Genomic DNA, 20,566 nt, shown 5'->3' on the forward strand with positions numbered 1-20,566 from the left:
CCATGATAATCCTTTCATCTTGAAAACCCTTACCCTATCGCTGACAACCTTTACATCTCCAAAATCCTTGAAAGTATCATCACCTCCCAAATCTATTGGCATCTTTTCCAAATCTCCTTATTTTGTTTCCCTGTAATAAGATTTTCTCACCTGGCAAAGTCAGTCCTTACAAAGTAGGGCAGGTTTAGGAGTACTGGGAATACAACATTAAAATTGAGATTTTCTGAAACACAACTTTATTTGATAAACTGACAGGACAGAAGAGCTGATGTTGCTTAAATCCAGTAGCAGAAACGCAAACCAAATCTGCAATCACTCTGGGCCTACTTAGTGAGGCTCCTGGCTTCTTGTTTCAAGACTTTCCAAAATCGTCATCTATTGCAAAACAAAATTAAAATTCAAAAACTATAAACTGTAACAGCATAGAATTAGTGATAACAGAAGGGCTGTCATCAGAGATATTACTTGAACTGCGACAAGATACTAATGGTCTTACCTGCTTACACAGGATTGTACCAATATGATAACAGTGGCATGCCTTTGCTGGGCATACCGCTTATTTATTTACCATGACAACAATCTATATTAACATAGCAACTTTAATATAATAAAACACCCCAAGGTCTTTCAGGGCAGCAAGTATCAAATATGGTTTGACACCAAGTCACAAACAATGACCAAATGCTTAGTTTTTTTTAGATTAGATTACTTACAATGTGGAAACAGGCCCTTCGGCCCAACAAGTCCACACCAACCCTCCAAAGAGCGACCCACCCAGACCCTTTCCCTTACATTTACCCCTTCACATAACACTACAGGCAATTTAGCACAGCTAATTCACCTAACCTGCACATTTTTGGACTGTGGGACGAAACCCACGCAGAGACAGGGAGAACGTGCAAACTCCACACAGACGGTTGCCTGAGGCGGCAATTGAACCCGGGTCTCTGGCGCTGTGAGGCAGCAGTGCTAACCACTGTGCCACCGTGCTGCCCATGGTTGAAGAAATAGATTTTAAGGAAGGTTTTAAAGTCTGTTATGATAACACTACATATTTGTCTTTTTTAAATTATTTGAAGTCTTAAATTTTGATGGATTGTGGAGATATCTGGAGTGGATTCTTTTAAAGAGGTCATTAGAAGTTCAACATAGGCTTTGGTGCTTGCTTAACAAGCAGCTTTTCCTAGAATCACATGACTTGTGATCGCCATTTGTTTTGTTGGAAAGCTCTTGTTGGGTATGTTTGAACATGGGCTTGGAGTTTATAATGGTCTTCAGTGGGGGTGGGGAGCCTGTAAGGAAGGTTTTGTCTACCTGATCACTTCTGTTTCTGAAAAAGCCTTGCTGTCACATCAGGGTGAAACCTGTTTGTTCTCCTGGAAGACTGAATGAAAGAACTTCTCAATTTTGTATTTCTTGAGCTAGGAAAAATACTTATATTGTAGGTTAGGATCTGTAGAGTAGTAGAACGAGGGTAATAGTGTATTCCTCCAGGGCCTAGCCAGTGATGCCCACATCCCATAATAGAGTCAACAGTAGGGAGTAGCCATTCGGCAAGAATCTGAGGCATCAATCCGAAGCTCAGCTGTGGGTTTCAGGAGTGGAAAAGCTGAGACTATGGTGACTGATATCACAGAGGTGGAGTGATAGGAAGTTCACCCAGGCATCAAATGTGACACCGAATTTGTGAAGAGTTTATCTCAATCTCAGACAATAGCGGGGGAGAGGGATTGAGTCAGCAGCTGGGAAGGAGAGCCTGTAATGAGAATGGAAGAGAATGGTTTCCATCTTCTCGTCTTTAATTGGACGGTATTTATACTCTTCAGGAATAAAGTTGGATGAGGAATTTGATCATTAAAAGACAACACAAATGTCACAGGGTAAAGGTGGCTCTCACTGGCAAGCCCTGATGCTTTGTTTTTACCTGTTATTGTTGAGGGGCAGCACAGAGACGAGAAGTGTGATGTGCAACAAATAGATGCTTGAAAAGCACCAGAGTTACGATGAAGGAATAATTGTCTGGCTATGATTAAAAAGGAACGGAACCAGGTGAGTACAGTCCCACTGGATGATAGTGAAGAGGTGTTGGAAGAGGAGAGTGTGAACACTATATTAAAGCAGAAGTCAGGGCAAGGAAAAGGAGAGATAGTTTATCAATGGTCACTTAGAGTTTTGCTCATTTATTAAGGTCTTAGCCATTTACCAAGCTTGTTACTTAATCATTAGGTGAGACAGTACAGGCAGTGACAGAAGTCTGGGAATCAAATGTCGGCTTAAGTAGAGAATGGAGGGGAGGGGTTCACTTGGAATTGTAATTGGGCTACGGGAAGGCAGTGTGAGCGTGGGACTGATGCATCATGTCCTGAGTGTGTTTGGGACTGATGGAATGTTATGCAGCAAAGTCCCTGTTTATCCCAAACATCTGGAATTCTCATGCAACTGACATCCAAGATTCAAATGGGGAATTCCAGATGCTTAGGATCTGAGAAACTGGGGACTTTACTGCTATCAGCTATTGGAGGGGAATAATGAATTCATTAAAGCTAGTTAAAGACTGACCTTATCAACCAAGACAGAATCACCTATTGCAGTCAGTTAGACTGGTATTTATCATTGGTCCTGGCTGAACCTCCTTTAAACACACATTTATCTCATGGCAATGATGAGGTGAGTTCTCCCAGCCACCACCAGTATTTTGCATGTAACCAGTAGATTCAGGTAAATGCCCCCTCCCATTGCCCGTGTGTACGAGATACCTGAGAGATTAACTGTGCAAAGACAGTGAAGTCATGGGATCAGTCTAAGGACTGGCACAGCACTTTGGAGAAAGAATAGGAAAGTGGGATTAATTTAAGGATTGACAGGGAGAGGTAGAGAAACAGCAGGAGTACTTCAGGGTTTAGAGTTTGGGTTGAGAATGGGGCAGATGGATTTGAAGGAGTCACAAAAGAGGAGATGAAATTGTTGCAGAGGTAACAATATTCTGTCAGTCAGTATCTCCGTTTGCTCACCCGCAGAAGGGAGTACGTGTTTGGAATGAGCTGCCAGAGGAAGTGGTGGACGCTGGTACAATTGCAACATTTAAAAGGCATCTGAATGGGTATATGAATAGGAAGGGTTTGGAGGGTGATAAACCAAGTGCGAGCAAATGGGACTAATGGGGCAAATTGGGTTCGGATAACTGGTCGGCATGGACGAGTTGGACCGAAGGGTCTGCTGCTGTGCTGTACATCTCCACGACTCTGTGACTCGAAATGTTTGCCACTGCTGGACAAACCTCCAAGGTCTGAGTGCGGCAATGACTGCTGGAAGCAGAAGCCTATCAGCATGCAGAGACTCAGCTGAAAGGGAACAGTGACCTGTGTCATTAAAAACTAATGATTGGATGATACGTTCTTTGTGGGATCTTGCTATGTATATCTGGGCTGCCACTTGATACCAATTGCTGCAAAGGAATTAATTAACTGTGAAGTGATTGAAGGTGCAAGGGTTTAATGTTTTTCTCCCAATATTACAATGGAAGAGCAGCGAAGCAATGGATTACAAAGGTCCTGCTATCTGACCCAAGGCCCAGCTAACGGCAGTTAGGTGTCGAGCTGGACGACATGGAGCTCCGAGAGCTCTTCATGAATGGTTTGGGAATCAAAACAATAAAAAGGACTTAATACTGAAAGAGAGAAAGCAGCTGAAGGTGGAGCTGGGGTTTGGCAGTAACATGAAGGATTGCTCTCATTCACTTGCCGAGGAGTGATCAGGTGAAGAAAACACTAAGTAACTTACCGAGCTGATGGAACTCATCAGCAACATCGCAGTGTCCTGGGAGAGAGAAAAAGATGATCAGCATGACCATGAAGTATCTAATATTCTCAACTTGCTTATCAGAATCCACCCAACAAGGACAAGGGACGTGTTGGCTGACCAGGTACAACATTATTACCTTCATTTTGAATTTCAGCTCCAGTTACATAAAATTTCATATCAATACTGAATCCTGAACATTATCAGTTTGTCTCTCAATCACTCGCTCAGTCATCACCTCATTGATTTCGCCCCCAGCAGGAGCACCTGTTCTGCCCACTCTCCCCTCTCCACCAGTACTGTGTCTCCCAGCTCCCACAAAGCTAGCTCCCTCTCTCCCACCTCCCCCTCTCCTTCTGCTGCCCCTTTCAGTCAGCTCTGTCTCTACCAGCTCTCCCTCTACAAACCCCCCCCCTCTCCCTATGTTCCCCTCTCTCCACCAATTCCCTCTCTCCCAGCTCCCCCTCTCTGCCAACTCCAACTTCTGCAGCTCACTCTCTCTCCCAACTCACCCCTTCTCTCCCAGCTCTGCCTCCCTCTCCCTACTCATCTCCTCTCTGTCCCAGCTTCCCTCTTCTACCTCAGCAACACCCCGCCCACAGCTCCCCTACACTCCCCTGTCTCTCCCAGCTTACTCCCTCTCTCTCGCAGCTCTCCCTCTCTCACCCAGGGCCTCCTATACTTGACTGTGCTCTCATTAATGCTGTGTCTATTGTGCAAATGAAGCTTTAAAATGTGTCATATGGAGAAATGGACAGGAATAGAACAACATGACCATCAGCCCAGTCTCACACTCTCATTGTTCAGATAAGAACAGAGAACAGTACAACACAGTACAGGCCCTTTGGCCCTCGATGTTGTGCCAACCTTTTATCCGACTCTAAGATCAAATTAACCTACATTCCTTACATTTCACTATCATCCATGTGCCTACCCAAGAGTTGCTTAAATATCCCTTTCTGACTCTACTACCATCACTGGCAGTGCATTCCACACACCCACCACTGGACAAAAGGGTAACTAGGGAGAGAATAGGGACCCTCAAAGATTAGCAAGGCAGCCTTTGTGTGGAGCCGCAGGAGATACTAAACGAGTATTTTGCATCAGTATTTACTGTGGAAAAGGACATGGAAGGTATAGAATGTAGGGAAACAGATGGTGACATCTTGAAAAATGTCCATATTACGGAGGAGGAAGTGCTGGATGTCTTGAAATGCATAAAAGTCGATAAATCCCGAGAACCTGATCAGGTGTACCCTAGAGCTCTGTGGAAAGCTAAGGAAGTGATTGCTGGATTAGTGGTGCTGGAAGAGCACAGCAGTTCAGGCAGCATCCGAGGAACAATAAAATCGACGTTTCGGGCAAAAGCCCTTCATCGGGAATACAGGTAGAGAGAGGAGGAAAACTTCTTCAAGGCAGGCATTCTTGCAAGATGATTCGCAGTAGGGTTAAAATCAACTAGGAAAAGACAATGACTGCAGATGCTGGAAACCAGATTCTAGATTAGAGTGGTGCTGGAAAAGCACAGCAGGTCAGGCAGCATCCGAGGAACAGTAAAATCAACGTTTCGGGCAAAGGCCCTTCATCAGGAATACAGCTGTATTCCTGCTGAAGGGCTTTTGCCCGAAACGTCAATTTTACTGCACCTCGGATGCTGTCTGAACTGCTGTGCTCTTGCAGCACCACTAATCCAGAATTTGGTTTCCAGCATCTGCAGTCATTGTTTTTACCTAAGTGATTGCTGGGCCTTTTACTGAGATATTTGTATCATCGATAGTCACAGGTGGTGTTGGAAGACTGGAGGTTGGCAAATGTGGTGCCACTGTTTAAGAAAGGTGGTCAGGACAAGCCAGTGAGCCTGACCTCAGTGGTGGGCAAGTTGTTGGAGGGAATCCTGAAGGACAGAATGTACATGTATTTGGAAAGGCAAGGACTGATTAGGGATAGTCAACATGGCTTTGTGCATGGGATATCATGTCTCACAAACTTGATTGAGTTTTTTGAAGAAGTAACAAAGAAGATTGATGAGGGCAGAGCAGTAGATGTGATCGATATGGACTTCAGTAAGGCAATCGACAAGGTTCCCCATGGGCGACTGATTAGCAAGGTTAGATCTCATGGAATACAGGGAGAACTAGCCATTTGGATACAGAACTGGCTCAAAGGTAAGACAGAGGTGGAGGGTTGTTTTTCAGACTGGAGGCCTGTAAACAGTTGAGTGCCACGAGGATCGGTGCTGGGTCCACTACTTTTCGTCATTTATATAAATGATTTGGATGGGAGCATAAGAGGTACAGTTAGTAAGTTTGCAGATGACACCAAAATTGGAGGGGTAGTGGACAGTGAAGAGAGTTACATCGGATTACAATGGGATCTTGATTAGATGGGCCATGGGCTGAGAAGTGGCAGATGGAATTTAACTTAGATAAACGTGAGGTGCTGCATTTTGGGAAAGCAAATCTTAGCTGGACTTATACACTTAATGATAAGGTCCTAGGGAGTGTTGCTGAACAAAGAGACCTTGGAGTGCAGGTTCATAGCTCCTTGAAAGTGGAGTTGCAGGTAGATAGGATAGTGAAGAAGGCATTTGGTATGCTTTCCTTTATTGGTCAGGGTATTGAGTACAGGAGTTGGGAGGTCATGTTGCAGCTGTAAGGGACATTGGTTCGGACACTATTGGAATATTGCGTGCAATTCTGGTCTCCTTCCTATCAGAAAGATATTGTGAAACTTGAAAGGGTTCAGAAAAGATTTACAAGGATGTTGCCAGGGTTGGAGGATTTGAGCTAAAGGGAGAGGCTGAACAGGCTGGGACTGTTTTCCCTGGAGGGTCAGAGGCTGAGGGATAATCTTAGAGGTTTATAAAATCATGAGGGACATGGATAGGATAAATAGGCAAAGTCTTTTCCCTGGGGTGGGGGAGTCCAGAACTAGAGAGCATAGGTTTAGGGTGAGAGGGGAAAGATATGAAAGAGACCTAAGGGGCAACTTTCATACAGAGGGTGGTGGGTGTATGGACTGAGCTGCCAGAGGAAGTGGTGGAGGCTGGTACAATTGCAACATTTAAAAAGGCATTTGGATGGATAATGACTAGGAAGGGTTTGGAGGGATATGGGCTGGGTGCTGGTAGGTGGGACTAGATTGGATTGGGATATCTGGTCAGCATGGATGGGTTGGACTGAAGGGTCTGTTTCTGTACTGTACATCTCTATGACTCTATAAAGAGCCTACCTCTGACATCTCCCCAAAACATTCCTCTAACCACCTTAAACTGATGCCCAGTTGTGACTATTATTGACTGGAACAGACCACAGCAGAGAAAAGGTAAAGTTAAGAAGAGTGAACAGAGCTCTGGAAAACTCTCCCTTTCTTCTCTTCAGGCAATCAAAACTAGTTCCAGGGGATCCAGCTGACTCTATATGTTAACACCAAACCTTTTCGGAGTGGTATGATATCTGACCCAGTCAAAGAGCCATCCAATACCCTGGGATAGATTAGATGGAGTCAGCATTTATTAAAACAACAGACGCTACATCCCAGAGGATTTCCATCATCAGGGAAATGAAGAACTGCCTAACCTTGTGGTTATCCCTGCACTCAGACTGGGTCACCTTGCATCCCCCATTATCCACAAACCTCTCAAACACCAAGCAGCCTATTAGGCTTCTTCCAAAGGCCCCAAATTTCACGTGGACCAATCGAGGCTGGTTTTCGTTGAAATGTGAGGTCTTCATGTATCTGATACAGTTAGTACAAGCTGAGGGCAGCAATGAACCATTGCAAAGTGAATCTTCAAACCGATTGGAGGAGTTTTGTTTAATACATCTGAGCCTTATATCTCTAAGAGTGAGCAAATTGTGAACATGTTTCTTAAAGCCCACTGTATTTATTGGGAAAATTCTGACCATAGCGAGGGAAGACGTAAATGAAAACTTCCGGAATGTTGTTATCGATGACAAATTGACGGAACTTCAAATGCACAGGTTCACTGACTTCGATGCCTCTCCCTGGAAATAAGGAAATAAAACATTAACATGGCCTGGTCTGTTCAGGAGAGTTCTCAATTTCTCAATTACAACATTTGGCATCACATCCTGCTCCCAGAATGCTCTTGGTTAAACATCAGTCAACAGAATACAGTGCATTGGAGAGCAGTTTGAACAGTGCAATAAATCACTTCTGCCCACTCATGTCTGCTCACTGTGAGGCATTTGGACAGTTTTAAGTTATTCCTTAATGCTTTGGCACAGAAAATCACATCTCTTTCAACACCAACTTGCAAGAAAGTGGCAATTAAACATGCAGAGGTGCCAGTGTTGGACTGGAATGGACAAGGTCAGAAGTCACATGACACCAGGTTATAGTCTGACAGATTTATTTGAATTCACAAGCTTTCTGCCCCAATCATGAAGTGAAGTGAGAGAGAAGCGCACTAGCACAGAATCTATCAGCAGAGAGATCCAAAAGATCCGACAATTTACATGAGTGGAGCATCAACTGGTCAAATAATAAGTCTCTGCAGATGATCAAGAGTGTCAGACAGCATGAGTAAAATGTCAGCAGCTGATTAACAAGGGAAGGGATGATATATAATCCAATGAAATGAGGCAGAGAGATCATTACAAAAAATTTAAAATGAGGTGGTGCTGGAGACAAGCCAAATGACTGCAATAACATGATAGAATTGAGTCACATGTTGAAGGTCGAACCAAAGTAATAAGTAATCCAAAACTGTACAAGCTAATGTGCACGGTGGCTCAGTGGTTAGCACTGCTGCCTCACAGCGCCAGAGACCCGGGTTTAATTCCCACCTCAGGCGACTGACTGTGTGGAGTTTGCACATTCTCCCTGTGTCTGTGTGGGTTTCCTCCGGGTGCTCCGGTTTCCTCCCACAGTCCGAAGATGTGCACTTCAGGTGAATTGGCCATGCTAAATTGCCCGTAGTGTTAGGTAAAGGGGTAAATGTAGGGGGAATAGGTCTGAGTGGGTTGCGCTTCGGCGGGGCGGTGTGGACTTGTTGGGCCAAAGGGCCTGTTTCCACACTGTAAGTAATCTAATCTAATCTAATAAATTAATCAAACTTTCAAGTTTTAGTTCAGTCTGTGATCACTTATTAATTTTCTGTCACTTTTCCATGACATCATGGTAAGGTGCATTTCATGGTTTGTAAGAATTTAAGACCCCCACTCAAGTAAACAATACAGTTCATATTTCAAGAGTTACTACTTATCATCCACGGTAATGTTATTTATACATCATGTAGACCTACCGCCCAGATATCACTTATTCAAATAGCATGACCAAAAACATGATGAACCTTCGACCACTCTCATTGGCCAGTTGTGAAATCTTCCTGTGTGCAAAGTGACCACCTTGATTGCCCATATAACTGATTCATTGTAAAATACTAATGATAAGGTGCTAGATACACAGTCCCATGTATCAGTTGTATAAGACTGCAAAAGGGGAGGCAAGAGTTCGGGAAAAAAAAACAGGCCAATCAGCATGAAATCAGGAATTTTATAAACTGACTATTCTCGGCAGAGGTCAGAGAAGTTAAAGGTTTTGCTGTGCTCCAGACACCCAATAAACATTGACCCTTGGGTCATCTAATTGGATACATAATTGGCTTCATGGCAGGAGAGAGGGGGTGGTGGGGGAGGGTTGTTTTTTGGACTGGAGGCCTGGCACCAGTGTGTTTCACAGGGATCAGTTCTGGGTCCTCTTTTGCCTGCTATTTATATAGATGATTTGGATAAGAATATAGAAGGTGAGGTTAGTACGTTTGTAAAATTGATGGCGCAGTAGACAGTGAAGAAGATGTTCTGAGATTATAATGGGCTGAAAAATGGCAGATTAAGTTCAATCTGGATAAATGTGTTGTGTTTTGGTACAACGAACAAGCGTAGGGCTTATACAATTAACGGTAGGGCCTTGGGTAGTGTTGTAGAACAGAGGGACCTAGGGATGCAGGTACATAATACTTTAAAATTTGCATCACATATAGACAGAGTGGTTAAAAAGATGTTTGGCACACTTGTCTTCCTTGCTCAGTCTTTTGACGACAAAGTTGCCACTCGGGTGGATAGAGCTTGTAAGAAGGCCTATGGTGTATTAGTGTTCATTAGCAGAGGGATTGAATTCAAGAGTCGTGAAGTGATGTTGCAGCTGTACAGGACCTTGGTTAGGCCACATTTGGAGTACTGTGTGCAGTTCTGGTCACCTCACTTTAGGAAAAATGTGGAAGCTTTGGAGAGGGTGCAGAGAAGATTTACCAGGATGTTGCCTGGAATGGAGAATAGGTCGTACGAGGATAGGTTGAGAGTGCTAGGCCTTGTCTCATTGGAACGGCGAAGGATGAGGGGTGACTTGATAGAGGTTTATAAGATGATTGGAGGAATAGATAGAGTAGACAGTCAGAAACTTTTTCCCCGGGTACAACAGTGTGTTACAAGGGGACATAAATTTAAGGTGAAGGGTGGAAGGTATAGGGGGGATGTCAGGGGTAGGTTCTTTACCCGGAGAGTGATGGGGGCATGGAATGCGCTGCCTGTGGGAGTGGCAGAGTCAGAATCATTGGTGACCTTTAAGCGGCAATTGGATAGGTACATGGATGGGTGCTTAAGCTAGGACAAATGTTTGGCACAACATCATGGGCCGAAGGGCTGTTCTGTGCTGTATTGTTCTATGTTCTAGAGTTGGGACTTCATGTTGAGGTTGTGCAGGACATTGGTGAGGCCTCTTCTGGGATAATGTGTCCAGTTCTGATCGCCCTGTTATAGGAAGGACATTATCAAGCTGGAAGTGGTTCAGAAGAGATTTACTAGGATGTTGCCTCATATGATTAGATTACTTACAGTGTGGAAACAGGCCCTTCAGCCCAACAAGTCCACACCGACCCTCCGAAGAGCAACCCACCCCCCTACATTTACCCCTTCACCTAACACTACAAGCAATTTAGCATGGCCAATTCACCTACCCTGCACATTTTTGGACTGTGGGAGAAAACCGGAGCACCCGGAGGAAACCCACACAGACACAGGGAGAATGTGCAAACTCCACACAGACAGTTGCCTGAGGCAGGAATTGAACCCAGGACTCTGGCGCTGTGTGGCAGCAGTGCTAACCACTGTGCTACCGTGCCGCCCATATGGAAAGTTTGAGATATAAAGAAAGGCTGGACAGGTTGGAATTTGTTTCACTGGAGCTTAGGAGGGTATAAATAGAGTTCATGGTAGTCTTCTTTTCTCTAGGATGGGGGATTTGAAGACTAGGGGAAGCATTTTTAAGATGAGAGGAGAAAGATTTTAAAAAGACATGAGAGCAAGTTTATTTACATGGGGGGGTGGTTCGTGTATGTAATGAGCTTCCTGAGGAAGTGGTGAATGTGGGTACAATTACAACATTTAAAAGATATTTGGATATGTGCATGAATAAGAAAGGTTTGGAGGGATGGGGACCAAGAGCAGACAGATAGGAATAGTTTATGTTCAGCATGGACTGGTTGGACCAAAGGGTCTATTTCCATGCTGTATGACTCATGGTGACTCAGTGGTTAGCACTGCTGTCTCACAGCGCCAGCGACTCGGGTTTGATTCCAGCCTCAGGCAACTGTCTGTGTGGAGTTTGTACATTCTCCCCGTGTCTGTGTGGGTTTCCTCCGGGTGCTCTGGTTTCCTCCCATAGTCCCAAAGATGTGCAGGTTAGGTGAATTGACCATGTTAAATTGCCCGTCGTGTTCATGGATATGTAGATTAGGTGCATTAGTCAGGGGTAAATGTAGACGAATGGGTTTAGGTGGGATACGTTTCGAAGGGTCGGTGTGGACTTGTTGGGCCAAAGGGCCTGTTTCCACACTGAAGGGATTCTATGACTGTCTGAAGTGTGCTGCCTGCCCAAAGGTTCACAGATCTTGACAAAACCTGGCTCATGTTTGCACCACGCTGTACTCACCATAGAGTTTGACAGTGATTTTCCTCCTTTGTTGAAGGAAGAGGATTGCATAGTTGGTGTAATCCGTTTCAGCAATGACAATGTCAGTCTTAACTCCACGATCTGTAACATGAAGCAATTGTGATTGTAATGGTGGCTACTGAGAAGTCTGTACAAGTCATCTGCTTTAGGGGAGGGAAGGGGAATAGAAGCTGGAACTGGTAGAAGAAGGGTTTTACACACTTTTCCTAGAGAACCTCCCAGGAGTTGCATCCATCTTATAGTCTTGTTTTATGTCCCAGCACAGTCCATCCCTGGAAGAGAGGAAAGGGAATCAAAAGGGGAATGTTGCTTTCAGTTGGTAACATGCTGGGAGCGGATCAGAAAGCTTACTCCCTCAGGGGCTAGAGTTCCTCACTTCCCACAGAAATTCTACTGATGTTTCACCATTTGACCATACAACATGCTGAACCTGGTAAGGTAAATGGTGATCGCTGAAAAACAGTGTCTCATCCAGATCTGGAGACATTACACAAAACACTGAAAGTCCTGAGGATGCTGGAAATAAGAAACAAATACCTAAATTGCTGGAAAAACCCAACAGGTCTGGCAGCATCTGTGGACAGAAGAATTGGATCTGTGAAGCTCTTAAGAAGGGTGACTGGATCTGAAACGTTAACTCTGCTTTCTTTCCTTAGAGGCTGCCAGACCTGCTGGGTTATAGAGTCATTGAGGTCTACAACATGGAAACAGGCTCATGCTGCTCAATTTTCACAATTTAAACAAGTCCTAATTGTCAATATTTGGTCCCTATCCCTTCCTAGCTATCCAATCATTGTACCAGTCTAAATGTTTCCTAAATGATGAAATTGTACTTGCTTTCACCACTATCTCTGGCAGCCCATTCCAGACACCCACCTTCTGTGTGGAAGAATTTCCTTGCTAGACCCTGTTGTATCATTCCTCTCTCACTTTAAATCTACGCATTCTAGCTTTAGGCTGAGGGAAAAGCTGTTGGCTATCTACCTTGTATAGTCCTCTCATGATTTTATGGACTTCTATAAGGTCACTCCTTAACTCTCCTCCACTCCAGGAGAAAAAGTCCCACTTATCCAGCCTCTCTTTATAACTCAAACCTTCCAGTCCAGGAAGCATTCTAGTAGATCTTTTCATCACTATTTCTAGTTTAATAATATACTTTCTATGGTAGGGTGACCAGAGCTTCACACAGTACTCCAAATGTGGCCTCACTAACATCCTATACAACTGGAAAAAGACCTCCCAGCCCCTATAGTCAATGCTCTGCCTGATAAAAATGCTGAAAGCCTTCTTCATCTACTTGTGACTTCACTTTCAAAGAGCTATGAACCTATACCCCTAGATTGTTTTGTTCTATAACATTCCCCTGGGCCATACCATTGACTGTTTAAGTCCTGCCCTGGTTTGACCCACCAAAATGCAATAACTTGCATTTATCTAAATTAAACTCCATCTGCTGTTCCTCTGCCCACTGGCTAAGTTGATAAAGATCTCACTTTATTCCCAGATAACCATCTTCACTGTCCACTATACCACTAATCATGGTGTCATCGCAAACTTACTAATTATACCTCCTAAGCATTCACCCAAATAATTTTGATAAAAGATGAATAACAGTGGACCCAACACTGATCCCCTTGGCACACCTTGGGTTCCCTCCTGCATGTAAGAATCTGGGTTTGAATTTACTTTTTTGCCAAGGGGTATGTTTATGGAAGAGGTATTGCCCGAAACGTCGATTTCGAAGCTCTTTGGATGCTGCCTGAACTGCTGTGCTCTTCCAGCACCACTAATCCAGAGTATGTTTATGGAATGTTATTGTATTGGAACAGTTAATTTGTAATGGTTACTGTATCGAGTCCATTAGGTTTTTCAAAAGTTAGGTTATTCTAAATTCTGCTTTCTTTTGTTTGTGTTTCAACTGTAGTATTTAATTAAATTCAGCCATGCTTGAAGCTGAATGGTTTGACCATCATACCTAGAACACCCACTTTGTACCTGCCTTTAAAATAAGAAAAGTTAGGTTCTAGGTTAACCTTGTTGACATATTTTGAGGGGGATCTGGCCTGGTCCACAACAAACCTTACTCAACAATCTACCATGCAGTACTTTGTCAAAGGCCTTGCTAAAGTCCATGTAGACAATGTCTATTTTCTTGGTCACACCTTCAGAAAGTCAATCAAATTCATGAGACATGATCTCCCACCTACAAAGTCATGCTGACTATCCCAAATGAGTCCTTGCCTCTCCAAATGCCTATAGATCCTATCTCTCGGAATCCAGTGTGACAACTTACCCACCACAGATGTTAGGCTCAGTGGACTATAGTTCACAGACATATTTTTCCAGAAATTTCTGTTTTTGTTTCTGGAGACCTTACTTCAGGTCTGAAAAAGTTGAAAAAGCATTCATGCATGAAATGTGGGCATCACTGACTGGCGCACCATTTATTGCCCATTCCTAATTGCCCTGGAGAAGTGCAATGATGTGGAGTGACAACAGAAGAGATTCACAAAGATCCTGAGACCAGAAAAAGTGAAGTTTCTTTTATTAAAAGAAAGAGGGCTGACAAGACATTAATTGAGTTGCTCAATATTAAGAGAGGTTGAATGGATAGGTATGGAAAACTTCCTTTGTCCAAACAATGAGTTAGTAAGCAGAGTTCTCCTGATGTCATTTCATGTCATGAAGTTTGTAAAAGAAAATAGAATATATGATCCAACATAAACTGACAGGATACAACATGGGACTCGGGCTTAGAGGGACTCTAGGTATTAGCACAGAGTGTGTTGACAATAAAGAGACCTAACAAGATCCCAGACATTGGAATATAGCCCAGATCTCTGCAAGGGATTGAGTTTGCATCAATTCCTGATCCTTTCAACCTCAGAAATGGAGTCAAATTCTGGGACTGGGAATAATGAGAACTGCACATGGGCAATGCAGTTAAGTGTCAGCTTAGGATAATGACTGGAGAGTTTGAATTAGGCCCCTGAGTTATGAGAGCTTGCGGAAAACAGTAATGTTTACATGTTGGTTGGGAGGATTGGACATTGATCCCAGTAAAGGGTTCAGGATCTTACATAAGAAACGAACAAGTGAATTGACCAAGCACAATGCTCTTAATCATTGTTCCTTCATCAGAAGGTCAGCATTAGCCCCCTATCCTTTGTAGAAATAGGGATTCTGCCAAGGTGACAGCATCGTAGCAGGAGGATCCCTGAGGAAAGTCTCTTCCAAAGTGTTTGTTTCATTCACAGATTACACGCAAACTTACATATTAAAATATATAAAAGGAGCAAGAGAAGGCCATTCACCCAGTCAAGCCTGCCTTGCCATTCAGTTATGGTTGATCTGATTGCAACCTCAACTCCACGTTCCAGTCTATTCGTTACATCCTTTCACCCTTCCCTTTCTTCAGAATGATCTATCCACCACTCAGTTTCCTTTTTAGGAAGTTGTTTCCAAAGACTCCTAATCTTCTGAGAGAAAACAAATCTGCTTCTTCTTTGTTTTAAATGGGAAACACCTGATGTTTAAATGGTGAGCCCAAGTGCTCAATTCTCTCAGGAGAGGAAACATATAAGATTCGGAGGGGTTTTGACAGTCTGGGTGTGGAGAGGAAATGTCCCTCAGAATTGTGTACGTTTCAAAATGCCTCTCTCCCCCTTTACTTTTCTAAACTATAGAAGATACAGCCCAGCCTTTCCAATCTTAGTCTGGTATTTATCTCTGAGTTGTTCCCAACACATTTATATCCTTTGTTAAATGAAGTGATCAATATTGTACACTGTTCTTCAGATATAATGTCACCAATGTCCTGTGTAACTGAAAGGCTTAAACCAATAATAACATTTTCTTAGCTTTGCTAATTACTTTCTGTACCTGCATCATAGCCTTCTGTGATTCATACACTAGAACGCACAGATTTCTCAACATTTCAGAGCTGTGCAATCTCTTACCACTTAGATTATATGCTGCTTTTATATTCTTCCACCCAATATTGACAATTTCACATTTTCCCATAACATACTCCATTTGCAATTTCTGTTATCTATATCTTTTTGTCGGATCCTTACTTCCTCTTCTCAACTGTCCTTCCTATCTGTGTGCCATCATCAAACTTGGTAGTTATACATTTTGTACCTTCATTTGAGACATTTATATAAATTGTAAACAGTTAAGGTGTTAGCACTAATCCCTCTAATACACCAATCTTACACCTTGTTAACTTGAAGAAGAGAAGAAAGTGAGGACTCCAGATGCTGGAGAGTCAGAGTCAAAAAGGGTGGCTCTGGAAAAACACAGCTGGTCAAGCAGCATCTGAGGAGCATTCATTCCTGATGAAGGGCTTATGCCCAAAACATCGATTCTCCTGCTCCTCAGATGCTACCTGGCCTGCTGTACTTTTCCAGAGCCACCCTTTTTTGACTCCAATTTGAAAAAGACCCATTTAAACCTACGCCCTGCTTCCAGTTAGTAAAGTTATCTTCTACCATTTCAATGTGCTACCAATATTCCCCACACCATGAGCTTTAAATTTCTACAATAAGATGTGGCATCTTATCAAATCTAAGTACAGTACATCTACTGGTTCCCCTTTCTCCACAGCATGCATGACTTTCTCAAAGAACTCCAATAGACTGTTCAGACATAATTTACATTTCACCAAACTATGTTCACTGTGCCTAATTATCTTAAACTTATTCAAGGGGCTGCTAAACTTCTTTCATGAAACTTTTAACATTTTTTTCCCACCACAGAGTTTAATAACCATAGTTAAACTAACTGGCCTACAGTGGGGAGGTGTTGCTCATATAGTTAGTTAGAGACCTGAAAAGGGGTGAAGCCTATGGGGTTTCACAGGAAGGGATAACAAGAAGAGGATCTGCATGTCTGGGGCCTCACTGATACATGGAGCTGGATTCTGGAAACCTCCTTCCATCGTGCAGAAAATTGAATCTGTGTGATAGGAAAGATAAAGTCTGCGATCACACCCAGGTGAGTGGGGTAAGTGACTCAACCGGTGAGGGAACCCACTAAGTGAGGCCCTTTAAAGGGCAACATTACGCATTGAACCATGCACCGTACAGCACACAGACTTGCAGAATCCTAATCCCTCGTGGCCCTGATGTGTTGGCTCTCCGTGCACTTTGTTCATACTCACACTTTGAACAGAGAGACCAAGAGTGCCAATGGTGCCTTGTTCCCCTTCCTGTCACATTGCAGCAAGCTCTCAACAAGATGGTGCATGGATAGTAGGAAAGGTGATGGCGATGGTATTAGTATCATGGTGACATCTGTTACATTCAGGGCTAGACAGAGGCTCAGGCAGTGCAAAACTACTTACATTTGTGAAACTGTGAACATCAAAATGCAATGCAGTGTCACCTGCTCCATCAATGTGCTCTTAAAAGATTTGATTTTTGTCGCTCCCTTCACTCTGTCTCAGCACAGTCTCAGTTTCTGGAGCTCCCGTACAGGGAGCCGGCTCAGTAGAGGAGCCAATTGGCCCTGGAGGTTTGGTCTGGTGACCCCAGGGGTGCTTGTGTGGAGCATGGTCCAGGTATGTGGAGGTTGACATGCCAGAGGCAAGTGAACCCTCCTTGGCTTCAACTTCCAAGGGTTGGAGGGGAGGAGCAGGCAGAATGGAGGTGAAGGGCCTAGCCACCCCGAAGGGTCCTGAAAGGCAACCTCTTATTAAAGGTCTCTGTCGGTCATCTTGGATGTCTCCTGGCACTTCCCTGTTTCCATGAGTGGCCGAGGGCTGGATGATGGTGTTTAGCAGACTCCAAGGCTGCTGGTCCTGGTTCTCCATGGCAGCCAACAGGCAGTTGCATGTTTGGGACAGTTTGGTCCCCATAGCAGAGCTGTACTCCCGCAACCACTGGGTAGCAAGAGCCATTGCCATCCATGTACTGCCTGCTGCTTCTATTCCTCCCTGGCTGTTCTGCTGAAGCCCTTGATTGCTGACACCACAGGGTCCTGTCCTGCTTGGGGCTGAGCATGTGCTTGGTCTCCTGTAATCCTCTCAGGACGTGCCAGCGTCCTGAGTCATTTCTTCCTCAGCCACTTGCGGAGGTGTCACAGTGAGATGCTCACCAGATTGTGGTCCCAAACCTTCTGCCCCTGAAGTTCCAACCGAGGTGTCAGTCTGACTCGCTGCAAGAGGCAGTCTGACCATTGCTTCCTCTGAAGCCTCAGCGCCCTTTTCCACGGAGGTCACTTTCTGAGAGACCAGCTCATTTCTCCCCAGAGGTCATGGACATTCCACTGTACCTGGAGGACACAAGATAGAGAAGGCAACGCAGCTAATGATTAGACATGGCCTGTAATGAATGAGACTGACAGTGGGAGCACTCTGAGAATAGCAGTGAAATGAAGAAAAGTACTTACTTTTGATATTGGCAAGATATGAATTCCCAGTCATCTTCAGCAAGCGATTCTATCCTCATAGACACCCCTCCATCCAGCTGCAGAGGCAGACTGGATGTGAGGTAGCAGAGAGAGAGAGAGAGTGCATCATCAAACCTGCTGCTGTGGGGGTGAGTATTGACCTTCTGTGGCATCACTGAGAAAGCACTGATCCAGGTGGAAGCTTCGAATGAGGCTACCAGGGTCCTGTGCCCACACTAATCCCCTCACCTCCAACCAAGGCCTCAAGGGATCCTTCCACTTCCGTCAGAAATTTACCTGCACCTCTACCGAAATCAGAGAACACCTCTGGGATACCTGCAACCACCAACCCCACCGCCCCGTGGCTGAACACTTCAACTCCCCCTCCCACTCCATCAAGGACGTGCAGGTCCTGGGCCTCCTCCATCGCCAAACCCTTATCACCTGACACTTGGAGGAGGAATGCCTCATATTCCGCCTCAGGACCCTGCAAATGCACAGGATCAATGTGGATTTCAACAGCTTCCTCATTTCCCCTCCCCCACATTATCCCAGTCCCAAGCCCACGACTCAGCCCTGCTCTCCAGACCCGTCCATCATTCCCTCCTCTGACCTATCACCTTCATCCACCTATCTCATTCTCAGCTACTGTCTACCTAAGCCCACCCCCTCCAATTTATCTTTCAGCTCCCCAGCCCTCAACATCATTCCTGATGAAGGGCTCCGGCCTGAAACGTCGATTCATCTGCTCCTCGGATGCTGCCTGACCTGCTGTGCTTTTCCAGCATCACACTCTTGACTCTGATCTCCAGTAACTGCAGTCCTCACCTTCTCCTGCCAGGGTCTGGAGTCATGGCCTCGTCTGATGGTCCTTTGGGAAGAGGATGACCCTCCTCTGGACCACCTTTTTCATATCACTTGGAGATTTGCAGCACCATCTTCCTGTTCTTTAACAGATTCAGACTCTTGGCTAGTTGGCAGGATGTGGATGTTTGAGCAGGATGGACTCAGATTGTCAGTGCTCATCTGGGTACACAGCTGTCTCTTACTCATAGAGCAGGTGCCAGAGATGCAGGCTGCTCAGGAGAGTATCCGTTGAGGGGTGAGAGGTTCCAGGAACAGTGCATTGTATGATAGCGCTGGAATTGGATAAGAGTGAGGTCAGAGTGAGTGAGTGACTGTCCCTGGGGGAGGTCAGAGTGAGTGACTCTCCCTCCCTTTTGGGGCAACAGAGAGGTAAAGGGGCAGTACAGAGAGATCTGGATGTTCTTGTACACCAGTCAATGAAGGTAAGCATGCAGGTACAGCAGGTAGTGAAGAAGGCTAATAGCATGCTGGCCTTCATAACAAGAGGAATTGAGTTTAGAAGCAAAGAGGTGCTTCTGCAGCTGTACAGGGCCCTGGTGAGACCACACCTGGAGTACTGTGTGCTGTTCTGGTCTCCACATTTGAGGAAAGACATTCTGGCTATTGAGGGAGTGCAGCGTAGGTTCACAAGGTCAATTCCTGGAATGGCAGGATTACCTTACACTGAAAGACTGAAGCGACTGGGCTTGTATACCCTTGAGTTTAGAAGACTGAGAGGGGATCTGATTGAGACATATAAGATTATGAAAGGATTGGACACTCTGGAGGCAGGAAACATGTTTCTGATGATGGGTGAGTGCCGAACCAGAGGACACAGCTTAAAAATACGGGGTAGACCATTTAGGACAGAGATGAGGAGAAACTTCTTCACCCAGAGAGTGGTGGCTGTGTGGAATGCTCTGCCCCAGAGGGCAGTGGAGGCCCAGTCTCTGGATTCATTTAAGAAAGAGTTGGATAGAGCTCTCAAAGATAGTGGAATCAAGGGTTATGGAGATAAGGCAGGAAGAGGATACTGATTAGGAATGATCAGCCATGATCATTTGAATGGCGGTGCAGGCTCAAAGGGCTGATGGCCTACTCCTGCACCTATTGTCTATTGTCAACACAGTGGCAAATTGCCAGGGTCCTGGGTTCGATTCTAGCCTCAGGCGACTGTGCAAATTTCACACAGACATTCTCCCCGTGTCTGCGGGGGTTTCCTCCGGGTGCTCCAGTTTCCTCCCACAGTCCAAAGATGTGCAGGTTAGGTGGATTGCCATGCTAAATTGCTCACAGTGTTGCGACACTGACTCGCACTGTGTGAAGAATAAGTGAATTAAAGGAAAAAAAATGAACTCTCAAAATGACTTTGTTTCTACTCACAGTTTGCGTAATGTATTGATGCGAATATCTTGATCCTGATTGGTTACCTTCACGGTGACTGCCTCCAGTCGGTGGTTGTTAAGCTTGAGGTAACCACACATTGACCCAACGGAAATGAGATACCACACCCCTGTGAACTAAAATTAAAAGCCTTATCAAACACTCTTACAGC

General features: G+C 44.7%; 1 protein-coding gene across 1 annotated transcript in view; it reads right to left on the reverse strand.

Annotated features, from left to right (window-relative positions):
- Positions 1–213: 213 nt before the first annotated feature.
- The window catches only part of c8g (complement component 8, gamma polypeptide), a 34,338-nt gene continuing 13,985 nt past the window's right edge, over positions 214–20,566 (reverse strand). Inside the window, exons 2-7 of the mRNA XM_072566241.1 lie at positions 20,395–20,531; positions 11,974–12,044; positions 11,752–11,853; positions 7,704–7,805; positions 3,781–3,816; positions 214–375 (exon numbers count right to left, since the gene is read on the reverse strand). Coding sequence (XP_072422342.1) covers positions 353–375; positions 3,781–3,816; positions 7,704–7,805; positions 11,752–11,853; positions 11,974–12,044; positions 20,395–20,531 — 471 coding nt within the window. The 3' untranslated portion in view covers positions 214–352. The remainder of the gene's footprint in view (positions 376–3,780; positions 3,817–7,703; positions 7,806–11,751; positions 11,854–11,973; positions 12,045–20,394; positions 20,532–20,566) is intronic.

The sequence above is a fragment of the Chiloscyllium punctatum genome, chromosome 49, assembly GCF_047496795.1.
Source record: "Chiloscyllium punctatum isolate Juve2018m chromosome 49, sChiPun1.3, whole genome shotgun sequence".
Classification (NCBI taxonomy): domain Eukaryota; kingdom Metazoa; phylum Chordata; class Chondrichthyes; order Orectolobiformes; family Hemiscylliidae; genus Chiloscyllium; species Chiloscyllium punctatum.